Here is a 25,734-nt window from a genome sequence, read left to right as displayed (position 1 = left end):
CACAGCTTGATTTTCAATTTGTAGTTCAGAAAATGTCTTTGACTATGAATAAGTTTCAATGACATATATGCATTTTTTAATTTTTGGGTAATATGGTGTTTGAATCGTAACTTATTATCCATAATCAGTCCAAGATTCTTACAATAATCAGCCACTTCAATCTTGTCTCCTCCTACCCTTATTGTCATTATGTTCTTTGCTGAGGTCACTTCCTGATCAGTGCCAAATAAGAGTGCAACATATTTAGTTGAGTTGATTCTTAATGAATGACTATTTGTGAGGGTCAGCAATTTATTCAGGTCAGAATTGATGACGTCCGTAGCTTCCGCTAGATCACAAAATTTGAAAGAGAGATATAGCTGTGTGTCATCTGCATAAAAGTGGTATTTACAGTTTGTAAGGTGTAGAGAGAAGTTGCTAGTGTAAATGGTGTATAATAATGGTCCCAAAATACTTCCCTGTGGAACGCCCTGACATATGTCCACAGAATCCGAAATATGATCATCTAATTTCACTTGTTGCGACCTACCAGATAGATAAGACTTATTAATTGAACAAGCAGTGTCTGCGAATCCAATGAAATGTAAGATAGAGAGAAGAATATCATGTCTTAAGGTATCAAATGCCTTGGAGTAATCAAGTAGAACAAGAGCACACATTTCATTATTATCAATTGACCTCAATATATCATCAGAAATAGCACACAGTGCTGATGAACAACTGTAGCCAGACCTGAATCCACTCTGATATAAGGGAAGTATATTATTATCTTCGATGTGTGTTCTCATTTGCAGTTCAAGAATTTTTTCTAATACTTTCGATAAGGTTGGCAGCACGCTTATACTTCGTAAGTGACTGTATTCCGTTGGGTTACTGATTTTTGCTAATGGAAGTACATAAGCACGCTTCCAAGCTTTAGGAAAGTAACAACAATTCAAACATTCATTCACAACATGAGTGATGTATATAATTATATATGGACAACAGAGCAGAATCATGTTAATATTTATATTGTCAGTCCCGAAAGACTTAGATTTTATATCATAAATTATTGAGGAAACCTGATCCTCAGTTGTTTGAGAAAAATGCAGAAAACTGTTAATATTGTCTTCAATAGAATTATGATAGTAATTAACTGTATTAGTTGAAGGTGGTAGGCCATTACTCAGTGCACTAACAAAATAATCATTCAGAATATTGACATCTCTAAGATTATCAGGTAATTCAATATGTTTCCTTTTAATAACACCCAATTTATTGAATATCTGCCATTGTTGTTTGCTATGGGAATTCTGAAGTGTGTACTCTAAATATGCCTTTTTTTCTCTTCTGATGGAGGAAGAAGTGAAATTTCTCAACTGCCTGTAATATTCAAGATGAGCAGGTTGTCGACTCCTTCTATACCTCTTGAGATCTTTGTCACGCATTCTTTGCATCAATCTGATATTATCAGTAATCCATGGGGTGTAATTTTGTTTCTTTTTCGCGAAATACGAGGTTTTCTGTGGTGCATGCTTATCAGCCAATAACAAAATATTATCATTGATGAAATTAATTTTATCATCAATTGATTGAATATCGTAAATATGATCCCAAGGTATATTTTCAAGGTCACTTTGAAAACTGTTCAGATTGATGTCATTGAAATTTCTATAAGTATATTTTTTCAAAGAACGAGGCATCATATTTAACTGCAATGAGCAAGAAATAACGAAGTCGTTTAAGGCGCTGCAGTCAATGAAACATATTTTCTCAATGACAACGAAATATTCTATAGTTTGTAGGTCGTTCCAGATAAGTGCTATCACCAACTAAATGTTTTATTTGTAACGTGTGTTACCCATGAAAATTTGAGTTCTTCAAAATTATATATACACAGCTACGTAAACAAGGTGAGTTTCGTTACTTAATCCACTTGCAATTTCGTTCCTGCACCCAACCTGTTGATTGTTATTCAAGCGGGCAATGTCACCTCACGATTCTCTCGAAAATTGGGGTCACTTTGCCCACCTTTTATTCAAAGTGTTACATTGTAATTTTAGTTTTTCTTTTCTCAATATTCAGATAGAGAAAGCATTGAAATCACCAAAAAATACGACTTATTTTGTCTACAAAACTTTAAAAACTTTTATGTCATTCATAACACTTCTGTCGACAGTCGATTTTTTGAGCAATTTTTCTCTTTACTGTGGGTCTTGTAATACCCTGAAGAGGTGGATTTGTCCATCTTTCATTAATAGAATACAAAGAAAACAGCTGTTGGGCAAAGTGACCCCACTTTATGAGGTGACTTTGCCCACCGATATTTTATTTTTTATTTAAGAGGGGGAATGATATAAAAATGAAGTAACTACATAAATCGCATCTACAAACCACCTTCCAAAGGTACAAATTCTATCTAGGATATCAAAAAATGGGTTATGTGAAAATTATCAATTTGAATTTGAAAATTGGAGAATGTCACCCCAATAGACCGGTATATTAGTACAATTAGTATGATTTTCATACGCTACTGCAAGAGACAGATTGACAGAAGTAACGGCCGAATCAATCAGAAAAATTTTTTTTGGAATATATATGTATATATACAGTGTCACCATTAAAGTGCGCACCATATGGGAAACTTTTTTTTCGAAAAGTTTCAATGAAGTTTAACTTCGGCACTTGTTTGTGCTTTGAATTTAACTTGAAATGATGCGGCCAACTGCGACCAACTGACGTTCAGTGTTTGTCAAATTGAACTTTATTTTTGAAAAAAATTGAAAAAGTGCATTTCTAGATCGAATTTAACAAAAAGTTACTTGAAAAAGTTGTGTCTACGGCAATTTTATATCCATATGTCAAATTTTATGCAACTGGGAAAAAGTTAACGTTTTGCTTATTTTTGACAGATATCCCCTTTATTTTAAAAAACAAGTTCGGTTAATTGTCATCAATTCATGTATACATAACAAACTCATCATGGAGTTCAACTTTTCTGATACATTTTTACTTATACGGACATGTTTAGAGAGAAATTAAAAATTTGCTATACAAATTTTAACATGACTGGTGTAAAGTTTCAATCACTTGGCTATTTTCTTGAACAAACCTTTGATTTCGAAAAAGCAGAGGCAACTAAAAAAAAATTCAAATAATTTCGATAGAACTATTATTATAATTATAAATTTTAAACAACGATAATATTATAGAAAATACAAATGGGTACAAAAAATTACTTATTGATCTAAATGAGGTTGTCAAACACTTATAGCCTACATTTCAGTATGTCGTCCTCCACGTTCAATACAAATTATGGTCCTTCTACTGACATGTGCAATTGCATTTTCAATAAATCGGGGATTTATATTTGGGCAGCACTCGCGAATGGTATTTTTCAGATGTTGTATGTCAGTAAATGGTCTACTACGGTACACATTTTGTTTCAGGTAACCACACAAGAAAAAGTCTAAAGGCGTCAAGTTTGGTGATCAAGGTGGCCGATAATGTTCCCAGTTACGTCCAATAACTTTGCCTCTGAAGATTTGTTGGAGGGACTGTTTTACAGTAACCGTGTGATGTATTGGTGCGCCATCAAGCTGATACCATAGATCGTGTTTAATATTTGAAGGTATATTATCTAAAACTTCACTAACCTCATTATTCAAAAGGTTGAGATAACCGACGGATGATAAATTTTCCCTAAAGAAAAATGGCCCAATTATTTGATCGTTAGGTATCCCACACCATACATTAGTTTTAAAGGAATACTGATCACCACATTCAACTGTGGAATTAGGATTTCCTTGGGCCCACCATCGGCAATTTTGAGAACTCCTCGTTCCATTTGAAGAGCACGTTACCTCATCTGTCCATAAAATTTTATACGGAAACTTTATATTTTCTTCTCTCTCTGCGTCAAACCAGAATGAAAACCCCAAACGGACATCAAAATCTCGTTCTTTTAATGTGTTAATAAATTTTGGCTTGTAAGGCTAAAATTTATTCTTTAATAAAATTTTTCTAACACTTTCTCTCGTGTAATCGGTATTTTTTATAATATCGGTTATGCTCGTTTGCCCGTGTTCAATAACTATTAAACAAATGTAAAGTTGAGCCTCCTCATCATATTTACTTGGAGTGTGCCTTTTCGTAAATTGATTTGCTACGGATCCTGTTTCTTTGAATTTCGACATTATCCTTGACACAGTAGCATGTTTTCATTTTTTCCTGGATGCCGTTCATTAAAAATGTTAACTACTTGCCGGTACGGTGTATTTTCACACACTATTTCTATTCTTTCCTGAAGAGACAACATTATTGCAACAATAAATGTTAAAAATTTGACAAGTAAATCAACAACTTGACACTACCATAGCATGTATTTTGTTCGTCAAGACCTACTTAAAAATTTTATTCAACGTGATTAAGCATCCTTACCGCCCTAGTTAGTGTAAATACTGAATATTGAAATTTTAATGTTATTTCAACTCTAGTAATTTTATTAATACTTATTGCAGTTTTTGAGTTGTGTCTGCTTCTTCAAAATTGAAGGTACTGAAGTTTGTTTAAGAAAATAGCCAAGTGATTGAAACTTTGCACCAGTCATGTTAAAATTTTTTTAGCAAATTTTTAATTTCTCTCTAAAAATATTCGTATGAGTAGAAATGTATCAGAAAAGTTAAACTCCATGATGAGTTTGTTATGTATACATGAATTAACGACAACTAACCGAACTTGTTTTTTAAAATAAAGGGGATATCTGTCAAAAATAAGCAAAACGTTAACTTTATCCTATTTGCATAAAATTTGGCATATGGATATAAAATTGCCGTAGACACAACTTTTTCGAGTAACTTTTTGTTAAATTCGATCTAGAAATGCACTTTTTCAATTAAAAAAAAAAGTTGAATTTGACAAACACTGAACGTCGGTGGGTCGCAGTTGGCCGCATCATTTCAAGTTGAATTCAAAGCACGAACAAGTGTCGAAGTTAAACTTCATTGAAACTTTTCGAAAAAAAAGTTGATTCCCATATGGTGCGCACTTTAATGGTGACACTGTATATATATATATATATATATATATATATATATATATATATATATATATATATATATATATATATATATATATATATATATATATATATATATATATAATGCAGTCAAGCTGCTGGAAAATAATTCCATGAAAATCAAAAAATGAATAGATAAGTACTTTTTGATCATTCCCATATTGATTTCAATTCAAGAGCCACCGGTAGACAGCTGTTTCAGCCTATTGGGCATCGTCAGTACCGGGCAGGTGGTCCTCGATTGAAGACAAAATGAGAAAAACCAAGAAAGTACATTATAAAAATAGCTGCGTAAACGCAAGCGAAACAAGGTGGTTCCACGTATGTTTCTCTTTCTCTTTCTTTCTCTTTTCTTCATTATAATTTTCTACTACGTAGTAACGGCTACGTCCATCCATCTATTGAGAAAGAAAGGTTTTGACTTTCTACTTCTCCATCTTGATATGAAAAAAGAGAATATTTCAAAGGAAGAAAGAAAGCAATCTATTCCGAAATAAACTCCCTACAAAGAAGTAACTGTCAAACAGACATACCGGAAGAAAAAGCCCTCATATAACAACTACTTTCGTATAAATATTGAATTACACAAAAGAAAAAATACTTTCGAATCAAATAGAAACATTGAATCATACAGAAACTAGCGAGCCGACACGGCTCCTCACGAGTGCCATCGCTGCTAATAATGAAGTGCTATAGGGCAAAGCGCGGCCTTCGATACGCTATTTATAGGCACAGGCCGCCGGTCCCCTGGCCGTTACCACCGCAACCACCATGTCCATGCTCTTCATATCTGTATTATCTTATGAAATATCCATTCAGATTACATGCTGTAGAGGCAATATTGATTTATATTGAATGCACAATATATTTAAGGTACCTAATTGGATAATGATTATTGCTGTATTGCCTAAAATCGCGTCGTAAATGAGCCATTAGATACTATATAATGATTTCGAAGTGAACTCTCCACAAAGAATTATCTTCCAGACACAAACACCGGAAGAAAAGCCCTCTGAAAACAACTACTTTTATATAAATATTAAATTACACAAAAGAAAAAATACTTTCGAATAAAGTCCTTGTATATGAACATTGAATTATACGAAAACCCTTTTCCTATTCGGTTGGTACCGCATATCCCGTATCTTACATTGGTGTCGAGGCTAAGGACAACATCTACCACGCCGACGTCCTGGGTTCGATTCTCATAACAATAAATTTTCTTTAATTAGAACCACGTGACTGGAACGTAACAAGGAGGTCGAAGGGTGTGGCAGAGTCCCAACGGGGGCCAATCGGTGATGCGGAGTATTAAGGGGGTCGATGGGCAAGGGGCCCACGCTCTTTGGATCTCTCCGATACTCGGAGAGTTTCTCTCTTCCACTCACTAAAGTTTCTCTCTGAAACACTTACTAGCGACGCACGACCTTGAAGTGCGCCAGAAGCTCTTTGTTCATCTACTCATGAGTGCTACAAAATTTTGTATATGAAACAGGTAAAATTTCGCTTACATGGAACACTGTCATCCTCGATGGCGAACATCGATGTTTTGGAACAAAACACTTGCCTTATCGCCTCTTCAGCACCAATCTGAATAATATCACAAGATAAAACACTCACTTTTTTCTCAATATACTTCATTATTGTCAAGATTTTGATGGCAGTCATTTTGAACATCTCTTGAATTGGAATAAAACTCTTTCACGACGGACATTTATTATATACTTTCTTTATGAATCCGAAACAGGTGATCGTGGAGACCTCTAGTTTGAGCCTATGAAATGGGCTACATATTGATATTGGATTCCATTTGAGATTTTGGTGTGCAACGCCCTGGTGCCTTCCCTGCAAGGGTGAAGTAGATTTCTTTGTATGTTTTTGTACGTACTATTCATATTGATTTCAATTTAACAGCCACCGGTAGACAGCTGTCTCATCCTATCAGGCATCGTCATTACCGAGCAAGGGGTCCTCGATTGAAGACGAAATATGACGACGAGATCCATCTTGATTTTATCCAGGTTTGGAGACCAGCTCCCCTACCCTTTTGGCTGATTGTTGGTCTTGAGAGGGACCAATGGGATCATGACTGATTGATGACTTGATGACGGCATGAAGTCCTTAGACATCAGTGCCGCCCTTCACGGGATACCCCTACCTGGCTGGGGTGAGATGGATGAAAAAGTTATTCATCCGTTAACGGGGGACATGAGGGCCTCATTCGACAGAGTGTCGGGGCCTTCTATATCGGGAGGGGTCGTCTACAGCATAATCTGTGGCTTCCCTAACATACGAAATATGAATGACCAAGAAAATTACTTGATAAAAATAACTGCGTAAACGCAAGCGAGACATAAGTGGAACCACCTATGGTGTGACACCCAAGTCAACTTGCTACCGCAGTTGTTGGTTGATTGGTCAAACCACCAACACTGACATGAAAACATAGCGGTTCCACTTATGTATCGCTTGCGTTTACGCAGTTATTTTTATCAATTATTGTTCTTGATTATTCACATCTTCTCTTCAATTGTGTATAATTTTATGATAAAACTCCAGTTTACTGTGCCAGTCTGATGCTATAACCCAATAATACTAAAGTGCACGTTATACTGAGATTACAGACTCGTGGAATGCGAATTATTCCGCAAATGGTTTGTAGAATTACAAAGACATTGAATTCATAATTTTACATAATTTAGTTAAGACTAATTTGTGCATATAGAACTCAGTTATATGACAATGAACACGAGCGCTTCTCATAAATTTAATCTTTTAGATTCAATTCGTTCCGTGCTACGAAATGCTTCTTTTATGAGTGGAAAAAGGGACTTGATGGATTACGTGCATATTAAGGCGATAATTTCTTGTAATGTTCATGGATAAACTTTAAATGATAGTTTTATGAACATAGATAGGTACGAAGACTATTCAGTTAAATACAAAAATTGTGAGCCGCCATGGGATGCCTGACAGATGTGAAACATCGAAATTATGTTGTACAAATGATACGCATTGAAACAGATTGCGACTGGGTCTAATATGGCATTATGAAAAAAATAAATATTAAAAAAATTCAGAAAATGATAATTGTTTATCCATTTATTTTCATTAAATACAAAAATCAAAATTTCAAACTGTGAAAACTCAATTCCATCATCATCAGAAAATTGAATGACTAAAAAACTAATTAATACACTTTATTGTATGATTTCCACTATGAAGGGTTTTACAAAAACAGCGACATGTGTTTCGCTATGCAATAGCTTCCTCAAGCATAAACTGAGAGTTTACTTCTGAATTACAATCATTTTATACTCTACTCTAACCTATTACCTACTCGTCTGCCTAATTAATGAATATACCTGGAGAGGTCAGGTATGAATGCATTAACTATATCAATAGATACGACTCTATAAATTTTTTGGACTTGACACTAACAAAAGTTAACAACAAACATGATTTTTCAATTTATCGTAAACCGGCACATACAGATATTATCATTCATAATTTGTTCACTCACCCATATCAGCATAAGGTAGCAGCTTTCAACACTATGATTCACAGACTGATAAATGTGCCCTTGTCAGAGGCGAATTTCAATAAAGAACTGAATATAATGCAGCAAATAGACGTCAACAATGATTACAATAGCGGTCTAATACATTCTTTATTATCAAAAAAGTTGTACACCCAAGCTCAGATTTTCTGCACAACAAAGTGTAAATACTGAATTCAAAACCAACAAAAACTCAGGCATGCACATTAGGAAAAACACGAATAAAAGTTCAGTTTCAGAAAAATCAGGAGTGTATGAATTATCGTGTGGGTCATGTCCGATGTTTTATATAGGTCAAACTGGAAAAGCGTTCAAAGCCCGCATTCTGTACTTGTCAGTCAGAGATTTTCTGAAGTTCCATTGAACATTTATTTCTTGGTGATTTGTGACTAAAATCAGTTTGTTTTTTTTGATAAACAGTTTAGTTCTAGTTCTTTAGTAGATGGTGAATTGACCCTTTTGTGAAGATACTCACAAATGCAATAAATTTGGATAATTTACATAGTATTGCCATTCAGAGTGTGAAATCTTGGGCACTCAATAAAAACAGTGTTGTTTTTGTCTCTTGTATAAGAACAGAGCGAGCAGTTTAACTCATCTTTGCAGTGGCGTAGATAATTTAATATTTTGTGCCAGTTATGAAGAAGAAGATTGAGACACTGAAGAATAAGGTTAATGAGCTGGTCAACAAAATCAACTCCATTCCAGTGGCTGATACCTATCAAAATCCAGCTGCTGCCATGGAAACCATGATCTACGAACTAGAAGAACGTCGCAAAAGAGCGAAGAACTTAATGGTATATAATATTCCAAAATCTGATGCTGCCACCATTAGTGATGAAATAAACCATGATACCAATAAAATTGAAGAAATCATCAGTTTGGGCTTGGATACTGAAGTGAAGAAAGTAAACCGTGTAGGAAAACCTAATAATACTACCAGACCCATTAAAGTTCTACTGGAAAATAAAGACGATGTATTGCAAATTCTTAAAAACAAGATTAGAATTCGACAATCAGGTGTTAGAGTTAGTTCAGATCTAACCATAACACAACGCAATCATCTCAAGGATATAAGAAAACAACTTAGTACTAGAGTAGCGAATGGGAAGGAAAATATTACAATAAGTAACATTAATGAATCTCCAAAAATTGTAAAAAAACTAAATAAGGGTAACCTGTTCAATGACATTATTAATATAGAAATATACAATCCAAAATGTACGTGGCATTAGAACAAAACTGAGGGACCTCGAGCAAAACATAGCATTAACTGACTACGACATTATAGTTTTTACTGAAAGGTGGCTGAATGATAGCATTGATAATGAAGAAATTGGATTAACAGGCTACACTATATATAGAAAAGATCGATCTCCTTTAACAAGCTAGAAATCTAGAGGTGGTGGTGTTCTTGTGACAGTTAAAATAAATTTCCTTCAAGATCCATTGCCGTAGAAGCGCAAAATGTGGAACAAACTTTTGTTTTATCAGAAATCGGTCACAATGAAATCATCATTGGAGCTGCTTATTTACCCCCAGCATCAAATTTGGATCTTTATGTAGACCATTATGCTAGTGTTGATAGCGTAATTGAAAGGTTTTCTCAATGTAAATTGTTTTTACAGGTGATTACAACTTACCAAACATAAATTGGTTTAACGACGATCTAGGGGTATCTACTCTTGATAATAGCAACAATGCAGCCCAAGCAATAGTTGATAGTTTTTCTCTTCATAATCTTTTTCAATTGAATGATAAAAACTGTTACGGTGTAATGTTAGATCTGATTTTTGCAAAGGAACCACACAACTGTACCGTACACTTATGTAATGACTGCTTGTTGCCACGCGATGCTCATCAGCCAGCATTAACAATGACTATCAATAGTGAATAATCATAAGGAACTAGAGTATGAATATTTCTACTTTGATTTTGGATTGAATAATTATTTATCTGATATTGATTGGGAATATCATTTGAGAAATATAACAGATATAAATGCGGCTACAAACATTTTTTATAATTTTTTGTATGAGGGTATATGTAATTTTATACCTTATGTTAGGCAAACTAAGTCAAAATTTTTCCGTTGGTTCAACAATGATTTGAAGAGACTCATTATTTAAAAGGAAAAAAAACTCATAAGCCTATAAACTTAGTAAATCTTAGGATGACTACCAAATATTTTCAGATTTCAGAGCCCGATGCAAACTGGCGTCAAAAATTTGTCTTGATAATTATATTAAAAAAATTTAAAATAACTTGACATCAAACATGGAAAGCTTTTTGAATTTTGTTAACAACAAACGGGAAAATTAAGGCTTTCCTGATACTATGTGCTGCGGGGATGATATTTATAAGAATGGAAATAACATTGTTAATGCATTTGCAGACCAGTTTCAATCAGTTTATAGACCACATAAAGATAATGACATACCAATATCAAGTTATGAGAAAACAATTGATATCAATAGTTGTACAGTTTTTTCAAAAATTATCCTACAAAAATTATCAGAATTAGATCCATATAAGGGTCCGGGACCAGATGGCATTTCACCGATGCTACTGAAAACCTATAGATTTACACTAGCTAAACCATTGTTCTTATTATTTTCAGCTTCACTTAGTTTGGGAAAATTCCCCCTCATTTAGAAATCAAGTTATATAACGCCAATTTTCAAGTCTGGTAACAAAGCTGACATAAATAATTTTAGATCGATCATATTAGGTACAATTTCCAAACTACTTGAACACATCGTTTGTGATAATATAAAGATTCCTTTAAAACAAGTGTTTATCGACGATCAGAACAGATTTAGTGAAGGTAAATCTACCAACACTAATCTACTGTTGTACACCCAGTATATTTTGAATGCTCTGGAAAATAAACAACAAGTGGACGTAATTTACACCGATTTTTCAAAAGCATTTGACATCGTGAACCATAAAGTTTTTTGTGAAAAATTGGCTTTTTTGGGAGTTTGTTGGACTGGTTCTTAAGTTATCTTTGTGATAGATCACAGTTTATGAAAATTAAAAGATTTATCTCTCACGAGATATCTGTTACCTCAGGAGTACCTCAAGGGAGTCACTTGGGACCTTTTCTCTTCAATATCTTTGTAAATGATATCAAAGAAAAAAATACGGTGGAATACTGATGTTTGCAGATTATCTAAAAATTTTTAGAGCAATAGATTCGTTGCAGGATTGTGCGAAAATTCAAATGGACCCTAAATCTTTTTCTGATTGGTGCAAGATGAATTTTATGGGTGTCAAAATGTGAAAGTATTTCCTTTTCAAAGTCATTAAACCTTCATACAGCTGGTTATAGTATTGCAAGGAAGAAGTTGGAACGTGTACAATCTATACGAGATCTGGGTGTTATGATGGATGACAAGATGACTTAACTATATGTGTCCGAGCTCGATGTGGCAAGAAATATAACGTAACGCCAAACCAATGGGAATATTTGTTTGGAGGTGATTGACAATGTTTCATGATTAATTTTATTAGTTCGGACTTCCATTGTCTGATATTATATAAAATTATTTGAAATCCCTGAAATTACTAGAAAAAAGGAATTAAAAATTGAAGAAGAAGATTCAAAATGAATAGCTGAAAAAACAATTATATTAAGCAAACAACCTGTATTGAAATAATAGTGAAATGAAATACAAGTGAAAATGGAACAAATAGAACAAAAAATAAATAAAATAAAACTAAAAAGTTAAGAGATTCCAAGCCAAGTTAATTCACGACGTTTCGATTGTTAGTATCCACAATCGTCTTCGGGTGATGACTGGACCAATTCCTCCGTGAGCTGATTATTTATAGGTCATTTGAGTACTTTCACTTATCTCTGCTTTCCTTTTTCCGCTTCACTGGTTTTAGTGGGAGATGACTGTTTGGCGGGAGTTGACCATTTTTCGCTTGATAATGGGTTTCCATATGTTGTGTATCTCTACGCTAGCTTGGCTGAATACATTGTTGGATAACATGTATGCGGCTTCTTTGAATTTCCTCCTGAACCAATGTTCCTCTTTGTGTATGATCTCAGCTTGGGACCATTCGATGTTATGTTAATGAGTCCAAACATGCTCTGCGATTCCTGATTTGCTGGTTTCTTCTCGTTGTGTGTGTTTCTTGTGCTTGGACATGCGAACTTTAATGGACTCTTAGTTTCACCGATGTATGGTTCTCAACACTCGCAGGGTATCTGTTAAATACAATTCTTAGAATCGCAATCTGCGTTTGGTGGCCTGGTTTTCGTGAGTCTGCTACAGATAGTGTTCCCAAATCTGAAGCAGGTTCTAATGTTATACTCGGACCCAATTCTTCCCATCTTTTTCGATAATCCTCTGATATAGAGAAGTACAAGTACTGGTTGTAGCGGCTTTTCTTCCTTTTGAAGCTCGTGCTATCTTCCAGCCAAAGTTTGTTTCACCATCACTTTGGAGTAATCATAACGTTGAAGGTTATTTTTGATGCGGCCTAGTTCCTTCTCGAAACCTTCTTTTGTATTAAAGAGCCCCAAAGCACGGTCTACTAGAGTCTTGATGATCCCTCTCTTCCTCTCTTAGTCGATTGATGGTGGTTGGATTTCTGGTTCAGATACTGTCCTGTATGAGTGGGTTTTCGATATACAGATGTTTCCCATTCAGTGTCGGTCCTCTTCACCAATACGTCTAAGAATGGCAATTCGTTGTGGACTTCCTTTTCCACTTGAATATCAGAGATAGACATGCTCATTCTATGAAATCTTCCAGACTGATCACAGCAATCATGATTTTTTTGTTAACGGAATTGAATTTCCAGAGACTGGAGGACTAACTGAAGTGATGGGGTTTTTCAATAGGTTTTGTAGGGTTCAGCCAGATTTATTTCTCTGGAATATTCTGAAAAATATCTCGAGAAAATGATATCTGGTGAGTTATTTTTTCCTATCACTCGAAATCGAAATTCTCAACTGCTCATCAGGGATTCCTTGAACCATTCATTCCCTGTCGCTGTTATGAGGTGATTAAAATTTGGATAATGCACTTAGAGCAGTCATTGTGCGTCATTTGTAAAATTTTATTCATAAACTGTTTCCTGATGTTGGAGTACTGTCAACTCCGAAAAATTGAAAGGTTATTTGAACTATTTTATTGCTGATTTTTCGCTGTGGTATTTACTATCCGCCATTTTTAATGACACATATTGTTGAATTTATAATTGATTGTTTTTGGGTACATTTCCTTTCCACCTAATTTCATTCAATTGAAGTTAGTTTTTCTACTAATTACATTTGGATTCGAATGATATATCTTTTGTGGAGGATAGTCGAAATTAAATTTTAAATTCGATAGAACTGTATTTTATATACAGTATGTGAAAGCCAAATGGAAAAAGTTCATTATTTCGGTTACCGTACATATTTATACTCCAGTCATTTAAGCTTAAATTAGGTAAGAATCTCGGAATTCGAGATACCCAGCTGTAAGTCTGTAAATACTTGTATATTGACACCCTAAAAGTTGTCTCAAAACTTACGTATGGTAGGGTGTAAGCAACTATTAAATTTCAAGGTCAAAGGTCACAAAAATCGGTTTTTTGCGCTTTTTTTGGAAATATCTCATTTCCTATGGGTTTTTTGCTATTTGTATTTATTATCAATATTGTAGAATACAAAATTCTCTACGAATTTTGTTTGAAAAAATTTTTTATACGGTGAACCGTTTTCGAGATAGAGGGCGGAGAGCGCGCGGTCACAGCATCACTTCAGGTCAACCGGTGCCTCCGGTCGAAAACGCGCCATATATAGTTGATGAACTATCGATAAATCAATGATTATAGATATTTGTCAATTTTTATTAACTATTATATTATATTTTATCATTTTCTTCATGCATTAAATCTATATCTATCTATATGGTTGTACCAGTTACTCAAGAAAAATCTTATCAAATCGAAATAACAAAGATACGTTCATTAATATGTTAATTGAAAAATTACTAACTGCAAATATTACTACTAAACAAGCCAGAGATGATGCGGATGTTCTTATTGTTGAAACTGCAATTGAAGAATCAAAGTCTAAAAAAACTGCAGTTATAATAGGACAAGATATTGATTTACTTGTCATTTTAATTGGGCGTACACTGTCTTACGAAAAAGAAATTTTCTTTAAAAAAGTTGGGAAAGGTAATGTAAAAACGGAGATATACTCGACTAAAAGTTTTGATAATCATCCTCATTCTAAAAAACATATTTTATTTCTGCACGCATTAAGTGGCTGTGACACAACTTCTGCGCTTTTTAAAAAGGGAAAAAAATCATTTTTAAAAGTTTTTGAGAAACTGACAAATTTGGATGAACTAGCTGCAGCATTTGAGGAAGAAAATTGTTCGGCCCAGAGATTATTAGAGAGTGGAACTCAAACCTTATTGGCAGTCTATAATGCTCCGAAATCTGTGAAAAGTCTCGATCATCTTCGTTATATGCATTACGTCAAGTCTACAAAACTTAATAAACCTGTGCAGCTTTCAAATATTCCACCAACAAGTGCAGCTGCTCATCAACATTTCAACCGTGTATATTATCAAGTTCAAACTTGGTTAGGACATGATTTGGAACCCCAGGTATGGGGTTGGGCAATGCGAAACGATTTTCTGGAGCCTATCATGACAATTTTACCACCTGCTCCAGAATATTTGCTAAATACAATTTTCTGCAACTGCAAGAGTGGTTGTGGTTCGCGATGCGGATGCAGGAAAGCGGGCTTGCAATGCTCTTTAGCTTGTGGCCAATGTAATGGGCAAGCTTGTCTCAATGTTCTAACACATCAGAGCGACATTAACGAAGATGGAACCTTTGACCCCGAAATCATGGAAGAACTTGAGACAGATGTCGTTGAAGACGATAATGAAGACCAGTTTGAAATTTACCAGCAGCCAGAAGACGACGATGAAGAGGAAGAAGATGATTAAAATTATAAATTGTAGTTTTTGTACCCTTTATTCCATTTCTTTACTTTCAATAAAAATAAATGTATTCAATGATATTTTTTAATAAAAAGATTAATTCATAATTTATTTGTTTTTTTTTCATCATGTGAGAAGTTATAAATATTAATTAGGTTAAAATTCAAATATAATTCCTATATTTTCATTAACAATTCTGCAATTACATGGGCAGGTAAGTGTGGAAAAAAATGATAAAATATAATATAATAATATATATAATATATATATATATATATATATATATATATATATATATATATATATATATATGTACATATATATATAATATAATGTAAAGTTAATAAAAATTGACAAATATTTATAATCATTGATTTATCGATAGTTCATCAACTATATATGGCGCGTTTTCGACCGGAGGCACCGGTTGACCTGAAGTGATGCTGTGACCGCGTGCTCTCCGCCCTCTATCTCGAAAACGGTTCACCGTATAAAAAATTTTTTCAAACAAAATTTGTAGAGAATTTTGTATTATATAATATTGATAATGAATACAAATAGCAAAAAACCCATAGGAAATGAGATATTTCCAAAAAAAGCGCAAAAAACCGATTTTTGTGACCTTTGACCTTGAAATTTAATAGTTGCTTACACCCTACCATACGTAGGTTTTGAGACAACTTTTAGGGTGTCAATATACAAGTATTTACAGACTTACAGCTGGGTATCTCGAATTCCGAGATGAACTTACTATAATGACTGGACCATTAAAGAATATCCTGAAAGACGTCAAATGTAAATTATAATAACATAAAAATGCTACCCCTACCTTCAACCCCCTTCGAATGACAGGTACCACCCCCATTTTTTAAAATGGGAAGTATAGGTTTGTGATATTCCGTTTGAAAGGTCCCTTCATTCCCAATTCAAAAATGTTATCACTTTCAAGTTCATTACAACAATTAAGATGAAATAAATCAAAATCACGTGGTTACCCAAATTCAATAAAATACACTCAAAAACTGAAATATAATGCAAAACGTAATGAAATGTGGAATACGAAAAATAACCATGGATGTTAACGAAGTAGATGTTTAAAATGTTCAACGCGAACGTCTTGGTAACATCCTAATCTCAAATTGAACTGTCTTTTAACATTATTTAACATATCTGGCGTGACTGACCTAATCGCAAGCGTTATTCGTTCTTTCAAGTCATCCAAATTTGAAAGTTCAGTTTGAAAAACATTGTTTTTTACATATCCCCATGAAAAAATCTAATGATGAAAGATCAGGTGATCGCGCTGGCCGTTCAACCGATCGCTGCCTCCATATCCACCGATTGGGAACTGTTGTTGTATCACTGGCCATTAACTTGATAATATGCTGGTGCCCCATTCTGCTGAAACCATATCGTATTTACTGGAACTTGAGGGTATCCTGGATCAGGATATAAATTTGCTAAACTTGGAATGACATCATTTTGGAGTAGTGCCAAATAAATCTAAAGAAATGAACTTTTAACGTTCAATCCAGTCTCGGATATACCTACACAGTAGGTTGAATGGACTGACGCCTATCAGAAAACATTTACTCTCCTGACTAATACCACGAAGGGCGTTGGATTATATCCGACAGGCGTCAGTGCAGGAATCTTTACAGAAAATTTTCTGCATATGCAATTGGCAATACAACTGAAAGAGTCGACCTTCAATTTTGGAACGGGCACACTTGCAGACCGGTTTCGGGCTCCTTAGCCACTCGTCAGTGCAAGATAGTGGCCATCAATCAAATATGCAGGAAATTTTCTGTGAAGTAGCGCCAATTTTGCCTATTTGAATGACCATTAAGAGACAAAGTACACTCATCAGAAAACAACGTCTTCTGATTGGATGATATTGTTATCTAACATGTCAATCATTTGCTCACAAAAATAAGTTTTTCTATCAAAATCGTTTTCCATGAGTTCTTGAGTGGGTATTATTTTATAGGGATGCATTTTATTTTCTTTTAATATGTTTACTATCGATGTATGGCTAACATTGAATGTAGTGGATGCCTGTATACTGTGGGTATTCCTCAAACTCAAGAATCACATCTAATTTGAGTTCATGACTCATTGCATTAGCGGCTGCTTTTTTTATCTGCCCCATATGATCAAGCTTGCGAAACTGCTTCTCTATTTTGCTTATTGTTCTTTGAGATATGAGTGGTAAATAAGGAAATTTCTCATGAAATAGGCGAGCTACTTCCTGTTGTGTTCGGGTTTTATCTCCGTAGCCAATAATTTGTAAAACTGTTATTTTATGCATTTCCGTTAATCTAACCTTTAAACTCGAATTAAAATACTGAAAACTGATGTTTCAACATACAAAACAAGTTGTCAAGGCATTTCAAACTAACGTTGCCACGGAAATTACTCACAGTTTTTCAAAGGATACCATCTGAAAAGAACATTGCTATGGTTTTTGCTTACTTTCTTATTATCAATACCTCAATATGAAATAAGTTTTGAGTATATTGCAATATGTTTTGAGTATATTTTGTCGAATTTCGGTAACCACATGAATTTAATTTATTTCATTTTGATTATTACAAGAAACTTGAAAGCGATAACATTTTTGAATAGAGAATGAAGATACCTTTCAAACGATATATCACAAGCCTATACTTCCTTTTTAAAAAATTGGGGGTTATACCTATCATTCGACGGGGGTTGAAGGTAGGATGAGCATTTTTCGTTGAAGTATGTCAAATTGTAATATAAATTTGACATGTTTTGGGATTTTGTTAAAATATGTGTCGTACCCGAAATAATCAATTTATTCCATTTGACTTCTACAAACTATATAAATATTTCTACTTCTATTATGTATTGCTCTATGTCTATGTAGTATAATCGAAAAAAGGTGTGACTGCAAGCCCTAATGTAAGAATCTATATTCACTATGAGATATGGTAACTTAATTATAGTGCAAGTAATATGTACTTCTCTGGACAATTCTTTTCATGAATATGTTTTTGGTGGGATATCTTATTATGATTCATTAATGTTTTACCATTTTATCTCTCGACACCGTTACTCTAATTTCAGCAAAGAACGTTGGTGTATACGAGTACATATCACAAAACAAAGTCTATTCGCCGATATAGCCTTTCTGTCTGAATACGATTAACCCTTGAACTTCCGAACAGAATTTCATACGGATTTTACCAATGGACGAAGTGTTTCGTGAGGAAAGTTTATGTGCATGATCCTTTAATATTCCGTAAACTGGTTGGTTATATTCAGGCGAAGTTGGTGCTTCCCATGCAAAGCCGGGGAGCTCATTGCAAACGAGGCATAATGAAACAATTCACTACATATTGTTTCAATAAATTGATGGATATAGCCGTGTTACTACGGTTACATCCCTTTATTGTATCAGTTTGAAAATGTCCTCATAGGACGAAACTGCTGTAAGGGCAGTTACAAATACAAGTGGTGAAAAATAAAAAAAAATCTAATTTTACATACATATTGGTTTTTTACGTTTACAAAACCGCCTGCGATAACTTATGTGTATCTTTCATGGGCAGCTTATTATTCCTAAATACATGATGGCCTGATGGGCTAAAGTTTGCAATTGCAAAGTTCGGTTTCACTTAGTAATATATTTTGAAGATTGAGGTCGCATTGAAATATCACAACTGATATGGAGATTCAATAAAGCAAAGTATTCTGAGGAAGAAAGGTTTTGGCTTTCTGCTTCTCTCCATCTTTATACAAAACAAATTGGGAATATTCCAAAAGAAGAAAGGAAACAATCAATTTCAAAAAATAACTCCATACAAAGATGTGTAGATAATGCAGAGAAGTACTTATCAGACACAACATTCGTTATGGAAAGGAATGAGATATCATTCACAGGATTTCTACATAATATAGTAAATGAAAAAGGTGAAATTTCACTTACATAAAATACTGCCATCTGGACATTCGATACTGGACATTCGATATCAGACGGTTCGACATAACATTATGTCATGAAGCACTTCATTCACAAGAATACGACTTCATGTCACGAATGAGTTTGATCTAACCATGTCATCGATGAAGGTACATAAAGACATTCATTTGCTTATTCGGTAGAATCCCAGTCATAGCAATCTTGTTTAAATTGAAAGGGGTATTCTTTCAGGAGAGATTCATTCTTGGAAAGAAAAGTTCTGTGAAATATTCAATTCAAAAAACTGAACTATACACAAAGATGTGTAGATTATGCAAAGAAGTAACTTTCAGACACAAACTGAAAACTCTGTTCCAAAAATATACCCCATTCAATTCAAACAAAATGTTACGATTTCAAAGTATCAAACCCAACAAAATAGTCTAACTGATGCAGTGAAAAAACTAGGGAGTTGGTTCCTCATTTGATCAACACATTTTTTTCTGTGAGATAGGACTGTTCGTAGAAAAACACTGGTCTGAGTTTTATTTTCATTCAATCAGATCAGTATGAAATCAAAACTTCGCTTTCTTCTGGAAAGCTAATGATAGAGTTTACATTTCGTCAAAATATTTTTGGTGAACATAACAAGATGGTTTCTTCGACGAATTCATTTCAAGACAACCATGATGTGGTTATTTTTCCTACTACTACTTATTTCAAATAATTACTGTAATCATTATTTTATTATGTTATTATATTTGCTTCCCATTTTTTAAGACTGTGCGAAAATGCGACTCACTATTTTTTAGCCATTTTCAAACTCTGAAATATAGAAAAATGACACAACGATAAGGATAACTTATTTAGAATTACCTCTTGTAAAATGGATATTGCGTTTGTTTTGTACGGCTTCTGTGAGGGATTTGGACGCCATACTCTTGAAATAGTTACTTTCATTCAAATACATTTCTTTTTTCAATTTAATTATTCTAATAAGTGATGGTGAAAAGCCTCCTAGTACACAAACGAAATCAAATAACACTTTCTTGTCATTCATTTCAAATCCGGAAAATTCGAAATTGAACGAAGGAATTTTCATCGAGGGTCGATTATAGCCCACAAATGAAAATACCTTTTCACGAATTGAAAATATTAGTTCTATAATGCAATTAGGTTAACTGAAGTTGTTGAATAAACTTTTGAACTTTGGCTTTTTGCGTCGCCTCTATAAAAGAAAGATAATCATTTTTGATGAAGTTGTGTAATTACTCATTTCTTAAAGATTTTCTTTTCGTTTTCTAGTTACAAATACTTATTCAATATTGATTGCTAGTTGGATCCTTTCCCGATCAATATGTGAATATATTTATTGAAATGCAGTAAATAGTTAGGATGACACTGTGACATCAATTGATATTATTTATAATTTATTATTTATTTATTACACAAATAGGGATACAAACAGAATAAATCCAAAAAACATTCTCATTTTACATATGGAAGAGAGTGAGTGAACAAATTATAAATGCTAAGTAATGAATATTAACATAAAATTAAAAAAAAACAGTATATGAAGAACCGATAACTAATTATAAATAAAATAGATTTCACATACTTTTTAAATCTAAGGAAAGGTAACTTCAGTTTTTCAATATCATTGCAATGAGAACATGAAAATATTTTATGATTATAAGAAACAATAATATTTTTTGAAATATATGATGGAAATGAGTTATCAGACAAACCATAGCAATGTGATTTGAATTTGTGTCAATGTGGCTTGACGTCATCCATTAAATATTTTTGAAATATCTACTCGAGTTCCTTCCTAACTGTGTTAGTTTATCTTATAATCTGAGTTCATTTCGCAATTATATGCGACATTGGTGCCAATATATAATTCCAATTACATAAGTCATTTACATATTAAATTAATATAGTTTCAAAAACTAAAAAACACTCTTCTGAAGAACATCGAACTAAAAAGTTAAAATATTTTTTTAAATGAGCTTAAAACAATATACTACTAGTATTATTGTGAAAAAAGCGACGGGCGCTTGATACACAAAAAATATGGCAAAAGGAGCCCAGGCTTTTTCACAATAATACTAGTATTTTTCGTTCGTTATTGTTTTAAGCTTATTTAAAAAAATATTTTCAACTTTTTAGTTCGATGTTCTTAAAAACCGTGTTTTTTAGTATTTTGAAACTATATTTATTTTTTACTTTTTAGTTCCATATGTTATAAAAGCGTGTTTTTTAGTTTTTCAAACTATATTTATTTTTCACTTTTTAGTCCGATTCATTTTCGAAATTTTTTTTTTGACTTCTAGTCACTAATATTATAAATCTTCAACAGACGGCGCACGAATGTAAAATTCCTCTCAAACAACTTAATAAAGTTTGAGGTCTCAAACTCTATAGTAAAATTGAGATGCACTAAGTCTCCAACAGATGGCGGACAGTTGTAAAATTTGTTTCGAAGTAAAGAGAAAATTTGCAGTAATGATTTCAAAAAGCAATTCAGTCTTGATGCTTTGATTTGAGATTTCATTCAAAATATTAATGGACTGAAAACATTTTTTCAGTGAATAATTTTATTTTTCAAATCAATCTTTTGATCTGATACGAATGTCAAGCACCTTAATTCTATTTTTTTGATTTTTTGAAATATTGTAACTGAATTTTTTAGGTGTATAATTTACGATAAAGTTTTCATTGTTGAAATCCATATTCTGGTTTGCTTTCAAATAATAGAATTGGATTTTTGAAATGTATCTCCCGTTTCGTTCAAAACTTTCGTCTGTACTAAATCACGGATAATTGAAATTATTTAAATATCAAAATATTTCATCTGTAGTACAAAATTTCGCTTACATTTATAATTCTTAAAATATGTTTTTCATTTTGATTTCATTCTGAACAACTTTTCAAGGAGGTTACATACAGCTCTATCTGCCCGCGAATAGATCAGGAAATATCAAAGACATTACGTACAGCGCCGTCTGTCCGCGAATAGATCAAGCAATAGATTATACTTAAGTGCAACGCCATCTGCCCACGAATAGATCAAGAAATATCAAGGAGCCACGCACAGCGCCATCTGCCGCGAATAGATCAAGCAATAATGCCGATAATAGGTCATATGCATGTAATATAAAATAGCTCATTTTAATGTTTTTCTCAATCTATTTTGATACCAGATCAATGTAAATGGGTTCACATGACTATATACTTTATGAATTTTAAATAGTTCATAATTGAAAACGTAAAAATTACGACACAGATTCAAATTAGGTAAAACGCAACGGGATTGGTAGGATCTTAGAATGACGTCAAAGTCCATGTCAACAACATTTATTTACATGCTGTTCTGTACTATTCTATCATTGTTTGTCCGTCTGATTAAAGTTTTACAAGCTGTTATTTGGCTACTAAAATACTGTGAACGTCCCAGAAAATAAATACAATGACTGAAGCCGGATTTGTCATGGCACAATTTGACAATTTGCCAAGAATACATGTCTTCATGATGACAAGTTTTTTCGCAAATCATCCCGATTTCACTTCAGCTGAGATTAGAGGCGTCAAAGCTGCAAGGTACTTGAATAATTATTGTGTATAAGTGTCTTTAATTTCAGCTTTTCGTTCAGTTTTCTAGTTATTTGCTTACTAACATTGAAAAAGTGTACATAACCTCAAATAATGTAGTGAAAAATTTGTTTGAGAAAATGTTTACAATCACTTCTTATTCTAACCTAATAATATTTGTTGTTTTAGGTCCGAAAGATATTCTTATGGCGATTCAGCTATTGGATATGTTCAAGTAAATAGGGAAGCAAACATATGTGTAGTGAAAGCTCGTATTACTCCCGAACATAATGTGAAACAGAAGTGTTACTCTGTAGCAGCAGTATGTGATGAAGCTGAACAGAGAATTGTCTCTGCAGAATGTGAAGATTGCGCAGCAAATTCAGGTACATATAATTGATTGGTAAAGTATTATTCAGAGTGCACGAATAAGTATTAACACAAGTTGCAACTTACACATTTTGTTTCATAAAAATAAGAGTCTGATTTCAAAATGCGATCATGTTTTATCCAGAAAATATAATTATTATATATATTTTTAATTTTCAAGTGAATGTAAGCATGCAATAGCTTTTATAGCTTGGCTGTACAGGCGTAGCGAAGACCCTCCCTCTACTAGTATCGACTGTTACTGGAAGAAGTCCAAATTATCCACGATAGGTACAACCCTTAAGTATATAAGAGCTGAAGAGTTATGTAGTAGTTCAAAGGCCAAACCTGCTCCATCTGCCAATACCCGAAGCCTTCTGCCAACTCTAATAAACCATAGCAAAAGCATCGGTCACATGGAAAGTCAACTCATGAAATACTATAAGGAAAAAAGCAGAGTAGAAAAATTATCCATTCATCATTTAGTAAATACACTACCAAATAAACCAGCTAACGCCACAGAGTTCATCAACTATTGCAGGAGTATGATGGACACATCATCTTGCAATGAAGCTAATCTAGCTACAATTGATCAGAATGACTGTCCGCTGTGGCATGAGCTACGGTATGCTAGGATTACTGCTTCGAAGATGCATGAAGCAGCACACTGCAAAGTTTTCGAAGGCATTTTATGTGAATATATAATGGGAGCAATTAAATTAAAGGACACAGAGGCGATGAAAAGAGGGCGTTTGCTAGAGAAAAAAGTATTGAAAGAAGTCGAAAAAAAAATAAAACTAAAAATTAATGGTGCATCTCCTGATGGTGAGAGTATTGATTACAGTATTGAACTCAAATGTCCATCATCTGAGAAAGCCATGAGTAGATATGTTTCAAAAGATGTTATATCCTCAAAATATATGGCTCAGGTCCAAATGCAGATGTATTTTTCAAATAAAAAAAAGGGCTTTTCTGTGTTGCACATCATGATTTTGAAATATCAAAGAAAGTAGACATTTATATTGTAAATTGTGATGAGAACTATTGTGCAAATATTTTGGAAAAAGGCATGCATTTTTGGTGTAATGCTATTTTTCCTATTATATGTGAAAATATCAAATAAATCATAGTATGAGGAGCAAGTTGAAATTTTAGTTGTCAGTAAGCCAAGTTACTTGTAACCTATATTCATTCTATTTGGAGTTTGTACATTGGTACAGAAGGTACCTTCTGAGTGTGCCACACCAATATGAATAAAAATAAAACACTTGAAAATTTTATTTATTTTTTCATTAAAACGTTTTGCATATTGATTATGCCACATGCTATTACTATTACTTCATCTACTATCGGAACTAAGCTGTGATGTACACATGCATGAGGCAACAACATATGAAATTCTCTCAACCTGTTTATTACACGCTCTACATGAATTCTTAATGCTGCTATTCTTTTGGACTGCTTCACCTCATGTTTTGTACTTGCTGTAGACTTAACAATTGAAGGAGGCCGAATAAGGGTACATTTTTTATTTTCTATCAAATGAGACAAGTCTTTGAGGCCTCTGTCTGCCATAACAGCTGTGTTTGGAGGTAAACATTCTAGATAGCCACAATTTTCTACTATAATGATGTCAGAAGCCCTTCCACCATATCCTTCCGAAATAAAATTGACTAACCCATCTGGAGTACAAGAAATAAGGTATTTCAGAGTATTACATTTCTTATATTGTGACCATGATAGAAACTTTAGAATACCGTGCTCTAAAAGCGATAGGTAAATGTTCAACTATGTCAGATGGTTTAGGCCACACAATTAACTCCCTCATTTTTTCTGCTAGAACAATTACTGTTTTTGAAAATATTCTACTTATAGTGCTCTGTGTCAAATGATTCATTTAACTTTATTTTCTTCAATGTTATTAAAATGTCCCTAATAGGAACTGGGATATTATCACTTAATAGTTTTATCAAATGGTAACTGTCTTTAGGCAGTCCTAACGTCATTTTAGGCTCTTTTTCCACAGCGGTCAATGTTGCACTACGCATTACATTTTGAAAGTGTCTGTCTTTATCATCTCGAGACCAACTCGCTTCGGAAGAAGTAGTTTTTTGTTCATACTCACTAGAGATTGATGAAGATTGCGATGGAATAGATAAATCGTCTGTTGGTTTTGAATCTGGGAAAAACTTCCTTTTCATACCGGCAATCTCGGCGGTTTTGATAGGTGAAGTTGATGTGTTTTTAACTGGTACTAGAAACG

At 33.6% G+C, this 25,734-nt stretch overlaps 2 protein-coding genes across 2 annotated transcripts in view; one reads left to right on the top strand and one right to left on the bottom strand.

Annotated features, from left to right (window-relative positions):
* LOC111505412 (trace amine-associated receptor 9) overlaps positions 1 to 25,734 on the bottom strand; it is a 466,598-nt gene that overhangs the window by 69,035 nt on the left and 371,829 nt on the right. The gene's annotated exons all lie outside the window — the stretch shown is intronic.
* On the top strand, positions 22,216 to 24,937 carry LOC141480893 (uncharacterized). Its single transcript, XM_074171621.1, has 2 exons — positions 22,216 to 23,111; positions 23,292 to 24,937. The coding sequence occupies exons 1-2, from the start codon at positions 22,981 to 22,983 to the stop codon at positions 23,500 to 23,502; spliced, it is 342 nt and encodes a 113-aa protein (XP_074027722.1). The 5' UTR covers positions 22,216 to 22,980; the 3' UTR covers positions 23,503 to 24,937.

Source organism: Leptinotarsa decemlineata, unplaced genomic scaffold (genome assembly GCF_025532065.1).
Source record: "Leptinotarsa decemlineata unplaced genomic scaffold, Ldec_3_MD MMD2_tig00000026_RagTag_RagTag, whole genome shotgun sequence".
NCBI lineage: Eukaryota > Metazoa > Arthropoda > Insecta > Coleoptera > Chrysomelidae > Leptinotarsa > Leptinotarsa decemlineata.
This window is presented reverse-complemented; position numbering and strand designations above follow the sequence as displayed.